This window comes from Maniola hyperantus, chromosome 9 (assembly GCF_902806685.2).
Source record: "Maniola hyperantus chromosome 9, iAphHyp1.2, whole genome shotgun sequence".
NCBI lineage: Eukaryota > Metazoa > Arthropoda > Insecta > Lepidoptera > Nymphalidae > Maniola > Maniola hyperantus.
The window spans coordinates 1,836,183-1,859,306 of NC_048544.1; the positions used below are offsets into that span (position 1 = coordinate 1,836,183).

Genomic DNA, 23,124 nt, shown 5'->3' on the forward strand with positions numbered 1-23,124 from the left:
TAGTCTACCAATCCGCACATGGCCAGCGTGGTAGACTATGGCCAAAACCCTTGTCACTCTGAAGGAGACCCGTGCTCTGTAGTGAGCCGGCGATGGGTTGATCATGATGAGGCATAGCAAAATAACAATTTTCTAAAAAATTATATGAAATGTGCACATTTTATACCCTGTAGATTGGTTTGAAAGTTAAACTTCCCGGACAGTATTACTACTGTCCATGTATGTATTGTGACTGTTCGTTTTAAATTAGTTACAAGTTACCTACTAGATAAAATGAGTTCAAGTGAGGATATTATGGAATTTAATTGTACACCTAATTTGACAGAGGAGGCCGAATTAGCAAAATACATAATATATATACTTTTTAAATAAATTACTAGTTTCATTTTTTAAGCACTATACATGCCTCGACCGGGAGTGCCTTTCTGGCCTCGTATTATAGACGTCCTTGCCGAGGCTAGGCCGTCTCACACTTGACCAGAAAACGCTTACTTCCCAGTCTCGTGCAGTAATGTAATATTATTTAAAATTATTATTTTGCAATGCCTATTTGCTGAGCTTTTTTATTTATCTCTGCATTGGTTTCTTCTTCGAGAATTATATTTTCATCGTGTCTTTCCTTGATACCGCAGGCCTCACATGTTCTATGACCTTTACCCATGGTGTTTTTTTATAGGTTACAACTTATATATATTACAATTCAGCAACAATTCACATAACACTAATAAAGTCAAATTCCTCGTTAAATAATAAAGATTCACTATCACTAATAGAGTCAAATATCTCGCTTATAACTAAAGAGTCAATTATCTCGTAAAATGTGGTGATGATGATGAAACGGAGGAGCAGTGGCTCAACTCGACGTAACACAATAATCAGTAGTCACATACAATAAAATATTATGTCGATTGATGTTGTTTGTTATGCAAACAAATAAACTACACAATACAATAATATTATGACGAAACAACGAAATACGACCAAGGCAGACATATTTGTTTGGTTTTGTGAATTATGGTGGTAAAATGACTTCACGTTTTGAATGTTGGCAACGCAAAGTTAGTTATTCCATACAAAAACCATTTGTTCGTAAGTTTCTCAAGACTGCTATTGACAACCACTTGACAACAAACAACAAATAGGTAACTGGGTTCACGCGCACGACGGTATGGCAACATGGCAACACTAAAACGTAGTGATTGTATACTCTTTGGGCAACACTGACTGTCACGGACTGCTTCCGCTCTATTAACATTTTTCGCTCCTTTTTACTGCAACTTTCAATGTCTTTGTTTATGTTAATTATTATTATAATTAGACAAAGACACAACAGTTTAGTTAACTATTATTTCTGATTAAATAGTTAATTTATAAGAGCTATTTTAAGTATTTTAAAAGTGGAGGTAATTTTGTATTTTAACAAATAACGTGATGCGTGTAACGAAACGTATAAAGACATGGCGCCAGCACAAGTTGCGACACAATAGCGTGACAAGTCATGTCATTTTCTCTCAGGATATATGAAAAAATCCAATGGCAGATTCTTTTTTCGGGTTCGATACTTCGCTATCGGTAAGTCGTAATGAGTTTCAAGACAATTTTGGGCGAATATTAGTGCATAACAAGTTACAATTCAGCTGTGAAATGAGGGTGCCAGCGTGCCAAACCATTGCTCATTGCGACAATTTTGCTTATTTCCTCGATAAAAACGTGTTAGTTTCGCAATAAATTGTAATATTATACTTTAAAACTAGCTGTATATTTCCTTTAAACAGTATATTTGTAGTAAAAATGAATGAAAACTTTAAATAATACGAGGTCTCACGATAAGTACAATATACAAATTTCATACACATACTACTACTTGTTTATTGAGAATCGCGTTTCTAAATCGGTAGCCTTGTTTTACAAACGTGAATTACTCATAACAGTTGTTGTGAGGATGTTTTTGTGCAGCTTTCTGTCTTTCCATGAAGTTTATTATTTACAATTTATTTTCTCATGAGGTTTTTATTTTCATGGAAACCTACAAAATAGTATAAGTACAGAATAAGACTGCATTGTATTACACGTGATAACTTTTATAAACTCTAATTCTAATTCTATAAAATTTCAATTATGTGTTTCAACATTTATGTTGTTTGAATTCCTATTTGTTATAGTAAATCACAAACCTTACAGCACATACACATTACACACACATAAGACTATAAAATCAGCTGTGCATGTTCTTTTCTATGTAGAGAAAAACAAAAGATGAAAATAAAATTAGTCCTGTTAAATTAGCTCCAGGTTAAAAAGTTCTAACTTTCAATTTCAGGTTTAGTCTTTATATTATACAGGTAACTAAATTAGTTTTAACATTTAAAGCAATTTCAGTAAATATGTACAAAATATACTTATTTATTTTGAGGAACTGTTTTAATATAAGTTTTGTGGGGATTACTGAACCATTGCTTATAACACCACAGTGGCGCCAATTTTGTTGTCTTTCTCTAAACTAAATTTAGTGTGTCTGCATCTTTTACTTTCTAATATTGCTAAAACGGGACAGAACATGAATTTTACGTTTTAAAGATTAAATTTTAGTGTATGCTACAAATTTAAACAATAGGTTAGTGACTGACAGCTAAAATCACGCAGTTTGACAGCATTTAACTCTGTCTTTTTCATATTACATTAAGAAGAGGATGCAAATACTCTAAAATTTAGTTCTGCTCAGAATCAGTACCATTATTCCTTTTATTATTTTCAGAACTTAAATGACGATGAAGGTGGAGGAGGGCCATCAGAGGACGAGTATGATGCTCTCAATGATGAAACCTTTGGAGAAGACTGTAAGTCGTAACTTTAAGCTTATTTTGTGATTTAATGACATATTTATATAATGGGTACATACCACGGTTAATGTTTGTTTTTATTTGTCGATATTTCAATCCAATTGCACTTAAAATCTGTTGATCCATGAATGATTGCATATGGCTATTTCTGATGTATTACAACAAACTCAGCCGGGTATTCTTTTTATGATCACCACTTTACAAAATTATTGAAATTTATTAGAACTAACACAAAGCTGTTAAGTAACTCATTCCCAAGCTTTATCATTTAAATAATCCTTTACATTGTAATAGGATTTTTCAATGAGTTTACGTTTTATGAAAACTTTGAACTTGTTGAGAGATATCTCCAAAATGTCTTCTGGAAGCTTATTATAGAAATATTGATGAAGTACAAATGTATTGTAGCGGAGGAGTTTGACTGGGAGGTGGAGCATGAACAGCTGGCGGGGCAGCTGGAGAGCAACCGCCGATACGCGGCGCTCGACGACGCTGACTCGCGACTTGGTAATGTATAGGATTTTTCAAAAACATTATCTTTATTTAACAAAAAGCCGAGAAGTTGCAATCCTAGATTTAGGGGACATGATATGAAGCTACAATATCAATTGCCATCGTCAAATCCATTAAAACACTTTCTGACCAACAGAGTTGTTCACATATGGAATAAATTGCCTAAGGATGTGGTTATGTCAAGTTCTGTTAACCAGTTCAAGAATAGATTGGACAAACATTTGGAAAACTCAAAGCACTTCTGATATAGACGCATAAGCGAAAGCTGATTAGTCTAATATAAATAATAGTAAAAAATACACAAATAATATAAAAGTAAACCATGGTAAAGTAAGCCAATGGGAAGCCAGTTTTAGCCATAATTATATAGAAAAAGTGAAATGGTATTTATCACAATCAAAATCAAATGAATTTATACTACCATCGCTACAAACACTTGATTTGAATTTTGAAAGTGATTTTAATTTTTCATGTGGTCCCATTGATTTTGAATCGGATTTTATATGCCCTTTTGCGATGTCAGTGTAAATCACGTTCCTATTCAGTGTATTCATAACAATAATTTTTCTGTTCAATGTCACAATATTCTAATACTTTCCAGGCTAGTTTATATGTTAGAGAATGGATATTTTATTTTTACATGTGACACATGGGCAACTGAAGTCCTATTTTCAATACAAAAATACTACTACTACTAAATAAATCGATAAACGCGGTCGATACGGACTCGTGCAACACGTGGTGCACACTAAATGCAGGTGTGGGGGCCTCCCCCTGCACGACTCACCTCATACACAGACTGCTGTGGTGACCTGTCGCAAACAATAAATATTGTGACATGTAGTGAACAGCGTTGTTTGTTACAGAGGCCTCACTATCCCAGCTAGTCCTCGATGAGACGGACTCGCCACTGTCACGGAGTCTCGGCTCCAGTGTGTGGCGACATGACGTACCTTTCTCCACTCCGACTAGACCAACGGTGAGTCATGCAGAATATTTATTTTCTCTCACTTGTTCGGACATTGCTTCATTATTTTAAAAAAATTGCGGCCGAGTGCGAGTTGGCCTCGCGCACCGAGAGTTCTGTACTCAGATATTTTTTTCAACATTTTGCACGATAAATCAAAAACTCTGATGCATAATAATAACTAAAAATCTGTTTTAGAATATACAGGTACCCCACTTGGTATAGTTATCGTACTTTGAAAATTGAAAATACTAATTATTTGTTCGTTAACACATTTTCACTCTAGGACTTTTCGGCTCCAACAATCATCACTTCTACACCAAGCATAGACTGCCCATTTTATCTTGGTTATAGCTTTCGGCTATGTCAATAACCTCTGCCCTCCTTCGGATTTCTTATCACAAAATATAAACCTTGTCTACAGCCAGGGTCGGCACTCAAGAATGTCTGTACAGTGGAAGAGCTGGAAAGGCAGCTGCGCCAGAACCAGGCCCCAGCAAACTTCACACAGAACTATTTCCAAGTAAGTTCTCCAAGACCAGGTTTGTCTAAGTTTACAAAGTTTAATGACTTACTAATATAAAGTCTACACCTCTTTTTAGCCTAGATTTCCGGTCATTCTTCAAAGGCCGCCAGGTCTTCAAGCACCGGTTCCGCCGCCGTTTGCGCCGGCACCGTTACAACAGCCGACGAACATGGCGGCCATGAACCAATCGCTCAACAGTATCATAGGCCAAAACAACCAGATGGGACAAACGAACCCCATGATGAACCACATGACGCAAAACATCAATCAGATGGGACCCAACATGAGTCAAATGAACCAAATAGGACAAAGTATGAACCAGATGGGACAAACAGTAAACCAAATGACAAACATGGGTCAAATGGGTCAAGGTGTTAATCAAATGGGCCAGAATATGGGACAAAATGTTAGTCAGATGGGACAAAACATGAACCAAATGAACCACAATCAGTTCATGCAAAACTCAAACCAAATGACATTTCAGAACAGTATGGGACAGGGAATGATGAATCAAATGCAGAACATGCACCAGCTTGGTCAAAACAATGTCATGCAAAACCAAATAGGTCAAAGTATGAACCAAATGGGGCAAAGTATGAATCAAATGAGTCATAACATGAACCAGATGAACCCAAATGTAAATCAGATGGCGCCGAATATGAACCATATGGGACAAAATGTGAACCAAATCAGGCCAAATATGAATCAGATTGGTAAAAAGATGAACCAATTGGGTCAGAACCAGATGATCCCAAACGGTAATCAGTTTGGCATGAACCAGTTTTCTCATAACATGATGAGTCAGCCAAGGATGATCCCACCTCCTGGTATGAGCATGCCAAGGCAGAATTTTAGTCCCAACATGAATCAGTTCAACCAGAATTTTCGTGTAAGTAGTGATCAATTTTAATTTCATTTTCTATTTTTATAACACTTTCCTTTATCGGTAGTGCCATGTCATTGTGAAAAAATATTCAATAAAATCGTTCAAAATGAATTCCTCATAAATTAATTATGGTTAACAATAATCAATGAACAACAATTTTGCTTTTAGGGATCATCAATACCACCAAAAAACGAGCAACCAATATCACAACCCAACATGATCATGAACCAACCAATTAAACAAATCAATCAGATGAACCAAAACATGAACCAACAGATCAAACCGATGATGAACCAATCACCACCAAATAACCAGAAGCAAGCTCAGAATTTGAACCAATCTGTTCAAAGTATGAACCAGTCTGGACAACAGAATTTGAACCAAAATGTTCAGAATTTGAACCAATCTGGACAGAATTTGAACCAATCTGGACAGAATCTGAACCAAACTGGGCAAAATGTGAACCAACCGAAAATTAAGAGCCGGGTTTATAACAACAAGAATTTGACATCACAAAATTTAGTTCAAATAATTCAGAATACTCATCCTATGTTGCAATTTAACAACAGTTTTCATAATGCGAGCCATCATCCAATGTTGAATAATAGGTTATTCAATAACCAAAATAATATGATGAATAACCATCCAATGTTCAATAGACAAAATGGTGCCTTTGGGAATTCTAATAGGTGAGTAAATTCTTTAGAGATGTTCGTAATGTTCTTCTAAAGAAATAATTTATTTTTCGTTCACATTGGCGCTCATTCTGTTGTTTTTCGCTAAACTAAATTTAGGATATGTGCATCCTCTTCTTTTTAATATTGCTAAAAAAGGATGGAACATGCTTTTTCACATTTAAAGACTCAAAATTTTAGTGCACGCTGCAAATTTATACAATACGCTCGTGACTGGCAGCTAAGGTCACGAGGTTTCACGGCTCTAAATTAAACTTAAAACTGTCAAACTATGTCTGTCCTTTTCATATTAAAAAGAGGATGCGAATGCTCTAAAATTTAGTTGTGCTCAGAACCAGTACCATTGTATTATTAAAAAATCATAATATAGTGTGTTAAATTATCACCCAAGCTCAAAATACACATGTGTTTTTAATGTTTTGAATAACATTTAAACACCTGTTGTTTTACAGTCATATAAGCCTTGACTTTGAAAGGTCATCAGCTTTAGTTATCTTTGTATCCTTTCCAAACATTCCAACAGTGACGACAGTGCGAGCGACTCCGATGACCCCTATATGGGGTTGATGACCCCGCGGGAAAAGCAGTGGCTTATAAACATACAGATGCTACAGCTAAACACTGGAACACCCTATATACATGACTTCTATTATACTGTGAGTATTTACTGTGTAATTAGTTGACCCCTATGCAGAGTTGCGCCCTGTGGGTTTTATGACGCCTGCGTGGGGTTGATGACCCCTGTGGAGGTTGATGACACCTTGCGGAGGTTGATGACCCTTGCGAAGGTTGATGACCCCTGCGGGGGTTGATGAACCCTACATGTGTTTTATGACCCCTGCGTTGGTTAATGACTTCCGCGTTGGTTAAATGATCCATATGCGGGTTTTATAAGGACCTGTTTACGGGTTTCATGACCCCTATGTGGGATTAATGATTTCTTTGTGGGTTTAATGACCTCAGTGTGGGTTAGGTGACCCCTACGCAGGTTTTCACGACCCCTACTCGGAATGGTGGCGCGTTTTTGACGATAACTACGCGGCTTTACATACCCCTGCGCGGTTTTGATTTGATGACACCTACGCATGATTGGTCCCAAATTTTTATGACTTACCACTGATTTGATACAACTTCTTTTCATTGAATATTTTATATTAAATTCAACCACCATGTATGGGAAGGCTCTGACCCCTACGATCTTCTTCTTCTTCTTTGGGGCTATACAGGTCCTTGATATCCCTGTATCACTGCGACCGTCTCCGATCTATTGTGTTTGCCTCCACTTCACACTTCTGTGGCCGCCAAATACAGCAGCACTTTTTTGACTGGAATTGAAGTAACATCCTCAGGGTAAATGATATGTTTACCTCTAAGATACGAGATCTCCTAGTTTAGGGGCCATTTAAGTCAAAATGTGATAATTCTGGTAAATAAATATTCATTCATTTAAAAAATGTATGATTTTTGCAGGTATTTTTAGAGCGGCAGGCGAATAAAGAAAAAGAAGGAATCAAGGAAGCTCACAAAGCAAACCAGCAGAATCATCCATTCTATAGTGGAGGTCAGTAGTTACCCGACATGTTTAAAAAGCCCACCCGACATGTTATGCCCGCGACTTCTGGACTTAACATCTTCAAACCCCTATTTTAGAGGTTGAATTTTAAAAAATTCTTTCTTAGCGGACGTCTACATCATAATAGCTTGCATGCCAAGTTTCAGCCCGATTCGTCCATTAGTTTGAGCTGTGCGTTGCTAGATCAGTCAGTCAGCCAGTCAGACGGACGAACGGTAGTTCCAGTCTGATAAAAATGTTTTTTTGTGGATTCTTTGATGGATTCCCAAAGTCTGGGTAAATGCCTCCTCCCTCCCAAAATTCAGTTAGGAGAACATTATTGATGTGTTTGTTTCTTTGATCCAGGAGTGAAGCAAGAGTCTCAGTCGGAGACGCTCAGACACAACCGCGAGAGACACAACTCGCACCGACACAACTCCACGAGCGAAGACGCGCCCAGGACCTATGTTCCTACGCAGTTCGAGAACTCCCTTGGGAAGTTACAGGTATGACATATTATATTTTATTTTTTTGTGATGTAAAACTGTTTTCAGACCTGTGGGGTGATTCTCTAACTCAGTGTCTAACACTGAACGATAGCCACAGAGCTCATTTTTTAATCCGTTGAAGGTTTTCAACGAAAAATATTTTACTACCACCCAGTGAAGCAGCAATGTAGAACCAACCAACCTCGGTGGCTATCATTCTGTGTTAGACACTGAGTTAGCGAATCACCTAGCTGGGCGCGTTTGGAACCCTCGTAGCTTTAGTTTTAAGTACGTTTTAATTATCACCACTATATCATATCTTACAAATAAAAAAAAAATTGACAATCAGGAAGCCTAAAATTTTACCTATTCTAAATAAATAATTTGAGTTTGATTTCACGGTTTTCAGATTTTTCCCCCTTACGTGTGCTATAAGACCTACCTATCTGCCAAATTTCATGATTCTAGGTCAACGGGAAGTACCTTGTGGGTTTCTTGACAGACAGACCGACAACAAAGTGATCCTATAAGGGTTCCTTTTTTCCTTTTGAGGTACGGAATACTAAAACTGCCTTTTTGTTCTAGTGCGGCAGTGTAACCGCGCCTCGTAAGATCATCGACGTGGAACTGGTAGCGGAGCCCGCGTCCGACCGCGCCTCGCGAGCCCCAAGTGTGTGCAGCATCACCACCCCCGCTGAGGTAAGCCGACATCCCTGGCGCAGTGATAAGCACTGTGGTCTTAGAATAGAATAGAATAGAATAGAATGTTTTTTTATTCATGTAAACTTTTTAAAAGTGCTTATGAATAGTCAGGTAGTTTTAATTTACCACTGGTTCGGAATGCCGTTCCTACCGAGAAGAACCAGCAAGAAACTCGGCGGTTGCTCTTTTTAATTTTTCAATTTACAATGTTATTATACCGTACTATACAAGCCATTGCAGCCCCGTGCATTGCTGGAGCGAGTCAAATCCAAGCTTTTTTATCGTTTACATAGTCTGCGACTGTATAATATGCTTTTTTTAGGAGCATACTTTTAACACATTTTTTAAACTTGTGTAAAGGCAAGTCTAAAATTGGGTGTGGAATTTTATTTTAAAATATTACACTCATTCCCACAAATGACTTTCGCACCTTCCAGAGGCGGAGCGCAGGAGTAGCCAGCTTATTTCTGTTTCTAGTTTGCCTATCATGGTCCCCCTTATCCCCCTTATTAGTGGGAGGTCCCGGGATCGATTCCTGGCAGGGGTTTGGAATTTTACAATTCCTGAATTTCTAGGCTTCAGCCGTGGCTAGTTACCACCCTACCGGCCAAGCCGTGCCGCCAAGCGATTCAGCGTTAACGATGCCGTGTAGAAACCCAAAGGGGCATGGGTTTGATACAAACTACCATACCCCCATCCAGGTTAGCCCGCTTCCATCTTAGACTGCATCATCACTTATTGACTCTCAGACCTGGGCGCTCTTCTCAGACCTGGGCGCGTTTGGAACCCTCGTAGCTTTAGTTTTAAGTTTGCGTAGTAATTATCACCACTATATCTTACAAATCCAACAACTGACAATCAAAAGGAGTAATTTATTACCTATTTTGAATAAATGATTTGAATTTTGACAAAGGACAAACCAATAAACAAATATCCTTCAATCACGACGTAACGAGCAACGGATTGACGTGATTTTTTGCATGGGTATAGTCAAAGACCTGGAGAGTGACATAGGCTTACAGTTTATAACGGAAAACAAAACAATTCCCACAGGATTTTTAAAAACCTAAATCCACTTGGATGAAGCCCCGGCGTCAGCTAGTAATATTAACATGATGGATTGTTCGCAGGTACCTCGCGAAATGCGGCGGACGAAGCAAATGTTGCTGGACATCGAGGCGCTATACCTCATCCTGCTGAGGCTGGAGGAGCTGAACGACCCGCTGGCGATATCCAACGCGCTCATACTGAAGGTAAGCCTTCCGTATGTCATAGCTATGACGTCACGACGTATTCAATATGGCGGATAATTGACATTGACGTATCGACTAGCTAGTTATAGAGCCTCAATAGCTCAACTGGTAAAGGAGTGGACTGAAAACCGAAAGATCGACGGTTCAAACCCCGCCCGTTGCACTATTGTCGTACCTACTCCTAGCACAAGCTTCAAGCTTAGTTGGAGAGGAAAAAGGGGAATATTAGTCATTTAACATGGCTAATGTTCTTTTTAAAAAAAAAAAGAAAAAAAAAGTTATAATAATTTGTATGTATTTGAATTTGTGTGAACATGCGAACCATTTTTGGTGGTAATTTTAATACCGTGTAAGGTTTTATATAGTACTAGCTTATGCTCGCGACTTTGTCCGCGTGGACTACTCACATCTCAAACCCCTATTTCGCCCCTTAGGGGTTGAATTTTCAAAAATGCTTTCTTAGCGGATACCTACGTCATAATAGCTATCTGCTTGCCAAATTTCAGCCCGATCGGTCCAGTATTTTGAGCTGTGCGTTGATAGATCAGTCAGTCAGTCGGTCAGTCACCTTCTCCTTTTATTTATTTAGATTTCAAGTTTATAATTTTGTTGCAGGAGAGAGAAGAGAAACAGAAGCTGCTAGAAGCGGCACAGAAGGAGGCGGAGAACGAGCCAGAGGAAGATTCAAACTCCTTCCTCAAGACCATCGAGTCTGTTCAGAGGAGGCCCAAGCAGGACAGTCCCAAGAGCGACTGTATAGACAAACGACAGGTTAGTATGCGACTAAATCTCCCAAAGTGTAACGTTTCCGAGATATAAGCTATCAAAGTTGTACCGGTGGCTAGACTGTTGTACTGATGACGCAACTGAACACATCGGCAGTTCTTCTGGTGCTGCAAATGTTCATGGGCGGCGGTAATCACTTAATATCAGGTGACCTTAGCCTTATTAAAATGTTACATTTGTACTTTGTTTTTATCTGTGACACCAACAACAAATAAATGCATTTTCTTTCTTACTTTCTATTACCTCAGCTTATATCTCGAAAACGTCACACTTTGGAAGATTTTCTCTCATACAATACTCGTTTGTATTGATGCCAGCTATTGATTTATACAGATTTTATGCGTAGCCGCCATTTTGGAAAAAAGGAAAATGGCGGACTACTAGGTAGGCCAAAAATCTTCAAAATCTTCAGATCTTATTGGTTTGTTTCAGGTAGTGAATCTGGCGGTGAATCAGAAGCCCGTGCCGGCGAAGAACCTTCTAGACGAGGACAAGGACGAGATCCTCAACAAAATGTTCGCGGGGCTGCTATTCGGCGACCGCGTCCCGCAGATGATGACAGTCAGGAAAGGCAGGGTGAGTCTATACTACAGCTGTTACGGATATTCGCATCCGCGTCCTCAAATGCGGAACATCCGCATCAATTAATGCGAAGCTTTCACGTGAAAATACGTTCCTTTTTGTTTTGTATGGGAGCTTATGACATATGTCTTAGATAATCGCTGGCATTCTCACGGATGACGGATGGAACTCTGATGACGGAAGTGCAGTGCGTAATCGCCGTTATGCGTTATGCCTATCCATACTAATATTATAAATGCGAAAGTGTGTCTGTCTGTCTGTCTGCTAGCTTTTCACGGCCCAACGGTTTAACCGATTTTGATGTAATTTGGTACAGAGGTAGCTTACATCCCGGGGACTTACTTTTTATCCTGGAAAATCAAAGAGTTCCCACGGGATTTTAAAAAACCTAAATCCACGCGGACGAAGTCGCGGGCGTCCTCTAGTTGTCTATAATGTGTCTTTTTGAATTGATTTTAACGTTAAACGAAAGTAAATAAAGTATGAACATGAAACGCCCATTTGAAACAATAAAGTTTTTCTGTATTCACCCTTAAATTTTTTATGGTACTTAATTAAAAAGTAGTGGTGTATCAAACGGTTTATTTTATTCCATTAAAAGTTAGCCCTTGGCTACAATGTCACCTGGTGGTAAGTGATGATGCAGTCTAAGATGGTAGCGAGCTAACTTGAAGGTGTGCCAGTTTTTCTTACAGTCCAATATAATCTTTTTGTCGCCAGGTGCTTCTGTCTCGCTTCCTCTTGCGCGCGCCGGGCACGCACGCGCGTTTGCGCGCGCTGTGGTCGCGCATACTACGTGCCTTGCCCGCCGCCTCGCGGAGGGACGACGGTGGACTAGCGGCCTTATCGCCACACTATCGCAAGTAAGTACCTAGTCCTACTAGTACTGCCTGCTAGCTCAGAGTTTAACACCGAATGATACCCACCGAGCACATTTGACATTGGTTGGTTCTACATTGCTGCTTCACTGAGTGACATTAAAATAATTTTCTGTAGAAAACCTTCAATGGATTAATAATAAATCACTGAGTCGAATTAGCGGATCACGCCCCTTTTTAGGGTTCCGTACCTCAAAAGGAAAAACGGAACCCTTATAGGATCACTTTGTTGTCTGTCTGTCTGTCAAGAAATCTACAGGGTACTTCCCGTTGACCTAGAATCATGAAATTTGGCATGTAGATCTTATAGCTGACATTTGGGGAAAAATCTGAAAACCGTGAATTTAATTAGATCACACATAAAAAAAAATTGTGGTCATGAACTAATAATTAGTATTTTCAACTTTCGAAGTGAGATAACTATATCAAGTGGGGTATCATATGAAAGGTCTTCACCTGTACATTCTAAAACAGATTTTTATTTATTTTTATGCATCATACTTTTTTAATTATCGTTCAAAACGACGAAAAAATACGACTGTAGTATGGAACCCTCATTGGCCGGTTTTTTTTTGGCTGGAGATCTAGAGAGTAGCTGATGCCCGCGACTTCGCCCGCGTGGAATTAGGTTTTTTAAAAATCCCGTCTGAACTCTTTGATTTTCCGGGATAAAAAGTAAGCTAATGTCACTCTCCAAGTGTATATCTATACCCATGCAAAAAATCTCGTCAATCCGTTGCACCGTTGCGACGTGATGGAAGGACAAACCAACAAACAAACACATTTTCGCATTAGGTACTGATAAGGGTACTGATTTTTCAGATACATGCAGAACTCAACAGGCTGGGCGGCGGTGATCGAATCCTGCGGCCATCTGGCGGAAGCCTTGGACCCTGCGAGGACGCCGCACGCGCTCACTTCGGCCGTAAGTTGTTTTTCCTATTTTGTTTCATTTATTTTCTTTTCTTTGGAAAACCAACAGCTTAATTTGATCTTAATTATCTTCGATGTCAAAATGACGTCATTTTGATGATAATGAGACATGGTTCCAGCGCAATAGCAATTTGAGGGACTTATAACAGTAACACAAAGGGGTTGGTGCCTTCGTTTAAGAGTAGGAGAACTACTTTTGTGTCAGAAGGCTACTCTTTTCCGTAACAATACCCGCGTGCATATGTGTGTGTTAATAAGTATTTAAATTTTTGATTTATACTTGCTTGTCAACTTTTCAGTTAACGCTAAGCTGCGTGTGCGCACTAATGGAAAGGGCCATCCTGCTCGTGAACACGCCTGAAGCGACAGCCAACGAGCGACAATGGTACAAATTCCTCAAAACCCTCGCCCGCGCGCTCAAACACACCACCCTCACCGTGGCGAGCCCTACCCAACCGCTGCCTGAGCCCAAAGTGATGCAACACATCAAACAACTAGAGTCCAGGTCCACCATAGAGATCCTGCAGCGAGGTAAGGCAGCAGACTTTGATTTGACTAAGAACGACGTATCCGAACAGTTGGTTAAACATTTGTGTTGATGTTTGAACAAATATTTGTCATATTGGCCAAATGGCAGTAAACTACGTTACGTGTGACTGACTGATTTGAGAAAGAACACGCGACGTATCTGACCAGTTGGTGAAACATTTGTGTTGATGTTTGGACAAGTATTTGTCATATTGGCCAAATGTCAGTAATAGTATATTACAATACATGTAACTATGATAACGTACGTACGTATGTACATACTCTTATGATTTGAAAGAATGACGTATCCGAGCAGTTGGTCAAATATTTGTGTTGATGTTTGGACAAACAATTGTCATATGCATTGCCAAATGGTTGCCATATTACATTATGATACTTGTGATTTAAGTAGTACATTATTGCACGGCCTGAATTAGCGCCCGAATGTAACGATAAATAGACTTGCTCAAATCACGAGTACTCATGTGACCTAAATCCGTGTAAAACTTAACCGTGACTTAAGTAGTCCATTATTGCACGGTATAAAAATGTACTACCTAAGTCACAGATAAACGTTACTTACCTACTGGTTTAATTAAGGCCCCGCAATGATAAAGCACATTAAAAATGTGTGACTTAGGTAGTCCATTAATTGACAGGGTGAGCTAGCGCCCGAAAGTAGCAGTAATTGCTTAAGTCACGAGTATGGTAATTTTTTTTATAACTCGTGACCTAAATACACGTAATACTTAGCCGTAATTTTACATAGTGTAAAAATAGACAACTTAAATCACAAAACGGTATCACTTAAGTCACGGAAGGGTATCACTTAAGTCACGGAAAGGTATCACTAAAGTCACGGAAAGGTATCACTTAAGTCACGGAAAGGTATTACTTAAGTCACGGAAAGGTATCACTTAAGTCACGGAGAAGTATCACTTTGTAACGTAGTGGAAGGCGTCTGTGTTACAAGCACGACTTCACTACCGTTGAACGTTGCTTAAGTGCGGGTTTAGGTCACGCAATGTAATAAATGCAATTTGACGTTGACCAAATGTACATGGTTGATGACTGTAACAAATATTTGTGGTATAGAGAGCCAAGTGCTTTGGCAATAGGGTATTTTCCTACTTTGATAAATATTATTACTTTATTATAAACTAGGATAAAAATAATGACGTACGCTTAAAAAATACTAAAATCCAACAAAGATTTACAAAGTTACAGGCATTTTAATTTTGGAGTGGGAGGGTCTTCTATCCCTTTCTCGCAAAACAAAAATTTGTATGAAACCGCACGAAGCTACTATAACATTAGTAAGGTGTGAGTCTAAATTCTATAGCGCTATCTCTGTCTAATCAGAACTATTTAAATGCTTATAACTTTTTGTCATTTGATCGATTTATTTAGTTTTTTCAGTTTACGTCATTATTTTTATCCTAGTTTATAATAAAGTAATAAAAAAATTGGAGTCAAATACCCAATTAATATTGTTAAATGTATTTTGATGTTGACCGACCGTTGATTGGGATTGATTGTGTTGAACTATTTTGGTTGAATTATGGGATATGGTGTTATAAGTCCCGCAAATTGCTGTTGCGCTGGAACCATGTCTCATTAACATCGAAATGGCGTCATTTTGACGTCAGCCGAAACTTCAGTCTAGTGCTGACGTCACTAAAATATCGGCCACGCGCATAAGCAGTTTGCGGGACTTATATTATAATAAATAAAATAAAAAATAAAAATAATTGTTTTTTAAATTATTATGTCGGTGAAAGTTTTTGTGGTACTTATTTATTTTAAACTAAAAAAAAACTTCGAAAGCGTCTGATGGATGATTTATTATATAACTTTTATTAATATTTAGCTACAATTTTGGATCAATCGACATACGATAAAACGATTGTTGATCGGAAAAAATAAATAAATTAAATCATAATGTAAAAATAAATATTGTATATTTTACTAAATTTCAGCGTTTATCAAGAGCAGTAGTTTTAGTTTTCTTTATCTTGTTGCAATAACTGTCTAATAAACCTCTTAATAATTTTATTTATTTCCTACCTTGCCTATTCAACGGGGTATCCCTAGGGGTATCTCTATCGTGTAAATCAAATTGTTTTTTTTTTTACTTTCCTATGCAGGAATATTTCAATGACCCTTTCTTAGTTTTTGATTTTGTTTTTGATTTTCATGAGGTAGGTACTGTGAAAAAAAATTTATTTTCAACATTTATGCTTCTGTGTATAAGTCCCGCAAATTTCTAATGCGCGTTGCCGCCATTTTACTGACGTCAGCAAGCACGAGACTGAAGTTTCGAGCTGATGGTATATTTTTACTTAAATATACCTACGTCAAATGACGTCATTTCGATGTTAATGAGACATGGTTCCAGCGCAATAGCAATTTGCGGGACTTATAATGGTAACAGATTTCTGTAACTGGTTAGTTCAACTTTACAGCTTTTGTGCTTTATTTTTAAACAGTGACAGACAGCTGTCTGTCTCACAGACGAACTGACGAAACTATAAGGCCCGGTATCCACCTAAGCGGAGAGGAGAGGAGATGCGTTCAATCGACCAATCAGATTCAAAATAGATGACGTGAAAAATTATCACGCCATTGTTTAAAAATCGGATTGGTTTACTGTACACATCTCTCCGCTCCGCTTAGGCGGATACCGGGCCTAAGGGTACCTTGTGTTACCACGAAATCCTAAAACCAAAATGATTTGAACCGACCAATTCCTACAATCGGATATTAAAGCTGATCCACACCTGTGCAAGAGCACGAACCGTGCATGAACATAATGTGGACGTGCTCACGAGTGGTTTGCGAACGGTTTGCGTGCATGTTGTACACGTCACGGTGTGCACATGTTCGTGAATTTTATGTGAGTACAACTTAGTACAAAAGTGATATATCTACGCGTTCGCGACATCAGACGTGCACAACATGTCGCACAAAGACGGTGATGCGTCGATCGGTGTAGATGCGCGTTGTATGCACCCTACGTGCGCGTGCGCAGGTGCGGATCCACCTTTAGCGGAACTAGGATTTTAAAATCGAATACTGGCCGTAAGTTAAAATTTCGCCGTGTTACGTTCGATGAAATAGGTACATATTATAAATATTTGTATAAATAAATTCTAGGTGAAATTTTCATCCTCACGGCCGATTTTGTAAAAATGTAGATATAATCGACAGGGCCTATAGGGTAGTTATTTGAAACTTTATTGACCTTATTTTCAAAGTTCCAAATTAAATGACGAGTGTTTTTTAAAAAATCTGATCACGGAAGCACTCTAAAATATTTGCAAACCCCCGAATACTGACACGTTATTTAAAAATAAGGGCACCCTTATGTCAGAACTTAAAATATTTGCAAACCCCCGAATACTGACACGTTATTTAAAATTTAAGGGCGCCCTAATTTCAGAACTTAAAAATATTTGCAAGCCCCCGAATACTGACACGTTATTTAAAAATAAGGGCACCCTTATGTCAGAACTTAAAATATTTGCAAACTCCCGAATACTGACACGTTATTTAAAATTTAAGGGCACCCTTATGTCAGAACTTAAAAATATTTGCAAACCCCCGAATACTGACACGTTATTTAAAATTTAAGGGCGCCCTAATTTCAGAACTTAAAAATATTTGCAAACTCCCGAATACTGACACGTTATTTAAAATTTAAGGGCGCCCTAATCTCAGAACTTAAAAATATTTGCAAACCCCCGAATACTGACACGTTATTTAAAATTTAAGGGCGCCCTAATTTCAGAACTTAAAAATATTTGCAAACCCCCGAATACTGACGTTATTTAAAATTTAAGGGCGCCCTAATTTCACAACTTAAAATATTTGCAAACCCCCGAGTGCTGGCACGTTATTTAAAATTTAAGGGCGCCCTAATTTCAGAACTTAATATTTGAAGACTGATCAACATTTAAGGTTACACTGCATACGCACTTCTCCATACAAACGTATTACGACGGTTATTCTAGAAATGGTTTTTCTTTATTTAAAACTAAGCCAATTATCGTTTTATCCCTTCATTAATTATTATGCCCGACAACAATAAATAAATATATTAAAATTGTATTTATTTTGAAAGTTACAACACTTGAAGTATGTATCTTCTTTTGGGCCAAATTTTAAGACAACTCTGCGCGTAAATGAACCATGTAAAAAACAAAACAAATGGCTTTAAGGCAAACTTTATTTATTAATAATTTCAAACGTAATACGTTTAAAAATGTTGGTTTGTTTTCAAAATAATAACGTGTTGGTTTGCGTTGTTAAAATATCGTCCATCTCACTCTTGCCCGAAATATTGACTGAGACTACATGCGTTCACGCTCGACTTGGAGCGAACACGGAGAGCACTCTTAAGTAACTTTTCGGTATTCGGACGAAAGACAAACAGCCGTACTCAGAGTCGCTAATCGTTACTTAAGATCGAGTTAAAACGAGACAGATTCATGTGAGAGATATAGCTCTGTCTCGTTTTAACTAAACTTAAGTAACGATTAAGCGACTCTGAGTACGGCTGAAAGTGTTTATTTTTAACTATTACTTAATTACTAAGTAGTCTAAAATTATTCTTTTTTTTACTTTGTTAATACTAAACTATTGAAATCATTAAACTAAGGAAGACAGCAATTTCTATACTTTAACAATGTTATTGTTATTATATTATCACAAAAAATACCTAAATTATTATAAATGGAAACTTAAGTTTATAATTTCTAAAAAAACATGCATTGTTTAGCAATTTATTTGTATATTATATATGTAATTACGTTGTATGTTAGGTGAATGTATATTCGAGGGTTGAAATTAAGCAATTTTATATGTTAAAGCCTTTCCACACGGGAACTTTGTCGCGTTGGTACTTCGATCGCGGTTCAACTGAAACCACGACGGCTTAGTACAAGCTTGTACATCTCGACAACGTCGATAGATTTCGAGTATTTAAAGTACTATGACGTCAACTAATATGGACTTAAAGTAGCCTCGATTTCTTCATTACATTACATTACATCCAATGCAACGCTCCAAGCGAAAATAAAACTTTTTAGTGTTTTATTGTGGCTAATTCCGTTGTACAAAATCTCTAAACTAAACTAAAATGGCACGTCTAAATCTATTGCTATCCCTTTCATAATGTTGCTTGCGGAAAAGGAAAGCACTAGATTTAGACCTATTAATTTAGTTTAGTTTAGAGATTGTGTGCAAGAGAATCGACCCCATTATCATATTAATTTGATAGTCTCTATGCCTTAAAAGTTAAGTAACTCTATAGCATCAGGTTTGAGACCTTAGGACTCGGAGTTCAATGATACTTGGTACCTCTGCACTCCTTCTCTTCTTCCTTCAGCAATCTCGAAACAATCGATATAATATCAAAAATATAAATGTTTTAAATACTAAACTACAATCTTTCTCAAAATAAAGATTACATTAGTGAGAAAATCCCCAGAATTGGTTCATTAGTTTTTGAGAAAATTGCGAACAAACAACTATACGGATCGAATACAGAACCTCCTTTTTTGAAGTTGATTAACAAGAGGTATTGGTCAATTTTACTCTGAAGTCTGACGAAATTGTGTTTCGACTTTCGATACTCGAAATTTATCAACGTTGTCGAGATGTTCAAACTTGTAAAGATTACTGTATATTGAAACACACGTTCATAGCAAAATATCGCCATGTGTAAGGGGCACTTAAATGTCGATATTTCACTAAAATTAATTAAAGAAAAGCTAACGGGAATTGCTTAGTTTCACCTCTATTCTGCCATTGCGTCATACTGATATTAGTTTAGCATAGAATGGCAATACTAAAGCTTTTATTATTATTTTAAGATGCCAACATTGTTATTTAGTGATGCCAGGTTACGAAAATCGTCGGCGGATATTTTTTGTGTAAACTTTCGATTTTCTTAAAAAAAAAAAAAAAAACATGCCGCTGTCGATGATTCACACGCATTTGTCACGTATTTTTTCTGACAGTTAAACCTGGCAACACTAATAATAATACAGATTAAAAAAGCTATATTTTAACCACTCATCTATGTGTAAATATTAAGAAATATTGTAACACTTATGTAGATTTAGCAGCTTTTAATTTAAACGAAAAGAAAAAAATATGCTTTTTCTAAATATTATAATTACTTAACGGGGTTACTAGACTTAAAAAATACAAAAGAGAAAGAAATCCATTGAATTTTGTAATATGGAGGAATATGTTTATAATCCATACAAATTCGTGGACACAGGCCCTTTTCACATGCGCACGGCCATTCTGCGGTACCATGATATGAATCTACAATATCAATTGCCATCGTCAAATCCCGTTGAAACACTTTCTGACCAACAGAGTTGTTCACATATGGAATAAATTGCCTAACGATGTGGTTATGTCAAGTTCTGTTAGTTGCGCGATTGCGGGAGAATGACAGCTACAATGTCACGATCGCAATTACCTCTGATTGGTTGACGCTCGCTCACTATTGGCTACGATGCATTGTTGCAACAAGAATCGTACAAATTCAGCCAATCAGAACAATTGAGATTGTAATAATGATTGATGCAGGTTTCCCGCAATCGAGGTGCCGTTCAAGAATAGATTGGATAAACATTTGGAAAACTCGAAGCACTTCTGATATAGACGCATCAGCGAAAGCTGCTTAGTCTATTAAAAATAATAATAATAACTCTCGGTTTGATCCTGAATCGGCGATATGTCAAATATTAGCCTATGGTGACGGAAAATCAAAGAAAAATAAAGCTACTTTAGGGCTACCTGCGTCAAATGTACTAACATTTGACGCGTGCCAAAGACGCCGAAGCCTCGACGTTTTGTTATAGTGCGGCTACATTAAGGTTAACGTCAATGCCTAACAATGCCTTAAACAACTAACAGTAAAAAGTCACAATAAGGGCTACTTCTAAAGGTATTTATTCTGAACCGTGAATCGTGCGTTACACGTTGTACGTGTGAAAGCGCACGGCACGGCGCCGAACCGTAATAGGCCAACCGTATGCATGTGAAAACGCCTAAAAAGGATTGATTTTTTTCCAATTAGGTTTTTTTTTAATTCGTAAAAGACTGTGATCGATTGGTTTTTAATACTTGTTTCATTTTTTATTTCGTCATAGTGAGAAAAAAATCAGTCCTGAAAGCAAACTCACATTTCGACATTTGTTTCACGTTATGTGACTTTGATTAATTATTATTTAAATAAATGGAAAAATCAAAAAAAATCACACTGTCTCATTTAGGTGTTACTCATACAAATTATTTTAAAATAAACTTTATCTAATATAACGGTATTGTTTTTTTTACTTGGTGTTCCTTGATCATTCTTTTTAGGTTTGGTTCCGTTCCGTTCAAGCAATCGGTTGAACGGTTGGGCCGTGAAAGTCGAGCAGACAAACAGACACACTTTCGCATTTATAATATTAGTATGGATATATTAGTATGAATTAACTGGGTAGGTAGGAACTTGTTTATCTATCTATATATATATAAAAGGAAAAGGTGACTGACTGACTGACTGATCTATCAACGCACAGCTCAAACTACTGGACGGATCACGCTGAAATTCGGCATGCAGATATTATAACGTAGGCGTCCGCTAAGAAAGGATTTTTCAAAATTCAACCCCTAAAGGGGTAAAATAGGGGTTTGAAGTTTGTATGAAACTCTGTCAGTTTTGAAGTGTCTAAAGAGTTGTAGTTCATATTTTTGCAATTAGCAGTATGACATATTTTATTAAGCTCACTTATGTTAAAATCTCATAGTTAAAGATCAACCCTAAGGGTTAAAATTTGTGTAGTCCACGCGGACGAAGTCTCGTGCATAAGCTAGTTTAAAAAAAATTAAAAATCCGACGAATTGAGAACCTCCTCCTTTTTCAAAGTCGGTTAGAAAGAAAACAATTCCATATAAACTAAATAATTTGTATTTTATTTCTCAAAACATATATACTTTGTATTAAATAATATTAATAAACTTAAAATTGAAATAAATATCGTTACGTAATCGTACAACGGAAAATGAATATAAAAATAGATATTAAGTTAAACATTATTATCACTACCTAACTACAATACTACTTTCAATCCATCACTGCCCACTACTAAGCACGGGTCTTCTTGCAGAATGTACAGTACGCGGCAGAAAATAATGTACATTGACCCTTAGAAGGAGATAGCCTCAGCATTGTAGAGCATTGTCTCTGTCGTTGAGAGCGCCAAAACGTCATATACAGTGCAATAAGGATCTATTGCCACTTGAATGATATTGACAGGGGGGCGCTGTTGGAATACAAAGGCTTAGAATATTCAAACAAGAACAAAGGGGACACTTGACGGCAACGTTAGTACCGATTTTCGCCACGCGCCAAGATAGCCTTGTCGCACTGTATGAGTGACAGAGACATCGCTGTAAGAAGCCGAAATGTCATTCTAAAGGCCGATGTACATTATTACTTTCTGCCGCGTACTGTAAGAGTTTAGTTTAGGCCATAGTCAGAGTAAACTAGAGTGAGGAAACTCGGTTTAATCCTGCAGGCCGATTGCGAATCGACTGCATCTATCATTTACTGACAGCATCAATGTCAAAATATGGTTTTCCTATCACGGTTCGGTGAGACTGTCCACAAAGGATAGATGTGGACAAAAAAATGTTTTGACAGTTCATTTACACTATCGATAAAATTTATTGTATGAAAAATGCTATTGCGGACGCGTTTTGAAGTTTGATGTCATATAAGAACCTCGACAAATGTTACGTCAAATGAGGTTTTCATTGAAACATCTCGAGAGGTGTTTTTATCAGTGACATAAGCTATCCGCAAATCGTTTTACTACTCATATTAATTAAAATAAAGTTATGAAAGGGATTAAAAAAGGCTATAGTAATTCTTCTGCTAGATAAGAAATCAATTATTAATTTTAGAAGCTAGTATAATAGTATA

At 37.5% G+C, this 23,124-nt stretch overlaps 1 protein-coding gene and 1 long non-coding RNA gene across 2 annotated transcripts in view; both read left to right on the forward strand.

The window, feature by feature from the left end:
* Positions 1–21,475, forward strand: part of LOC138402804 (uncharacterized) — a 131,556-nt gene extending 110,081 nt beyond the window's left edge. Inside the window, exon 2 of the long non-coding RNA XR_011237143.1 lies at positions 15,540–21,475. This is a non-coding gene — a long non-coding RNA (uncharacterized lncRNA). The remainder of the gene's footprint in view (positions 1–15,539) is intronic.
* On the forward strand, positions 1,436–21,475 carry Patr-1 (Protein associated with topo II related - 1). The gene is made up of 18 exons (XM_069500990.1): positions 1,436–1,572; positions 2,756–2,837; positions 3,249–3,347; positions 4,220–4,332; positions 4,745–4,843; positions 4,923–5,735; positions 5,901–6,421; positions 6,951–7,083; positions 7,898–7,988; positions 8,346–8,485; positions 9,053–9,166; positions 10,300–10,422; positions 11,038–11,193; positions 11,641–11,784; positions 12,511–12,653; positions 13,491–13,593; positions 13,901–14,951; positions 15,040–21,475. Exons 1-17 carry the CDS (start codon positions 1,534–1,536, stop codon positions 14,198–14,200), a joined length of 3,213 nt encoding a protein of 1,070 aa, XP_069357091.1. The 5' UTR covers positions 1,436–1,533; the 3' UTR covers positions 14,201–14,951; positions 15,040–21,475.
* Positions 21,476–23,124: the final 1,649 nt, after the last annotated feature.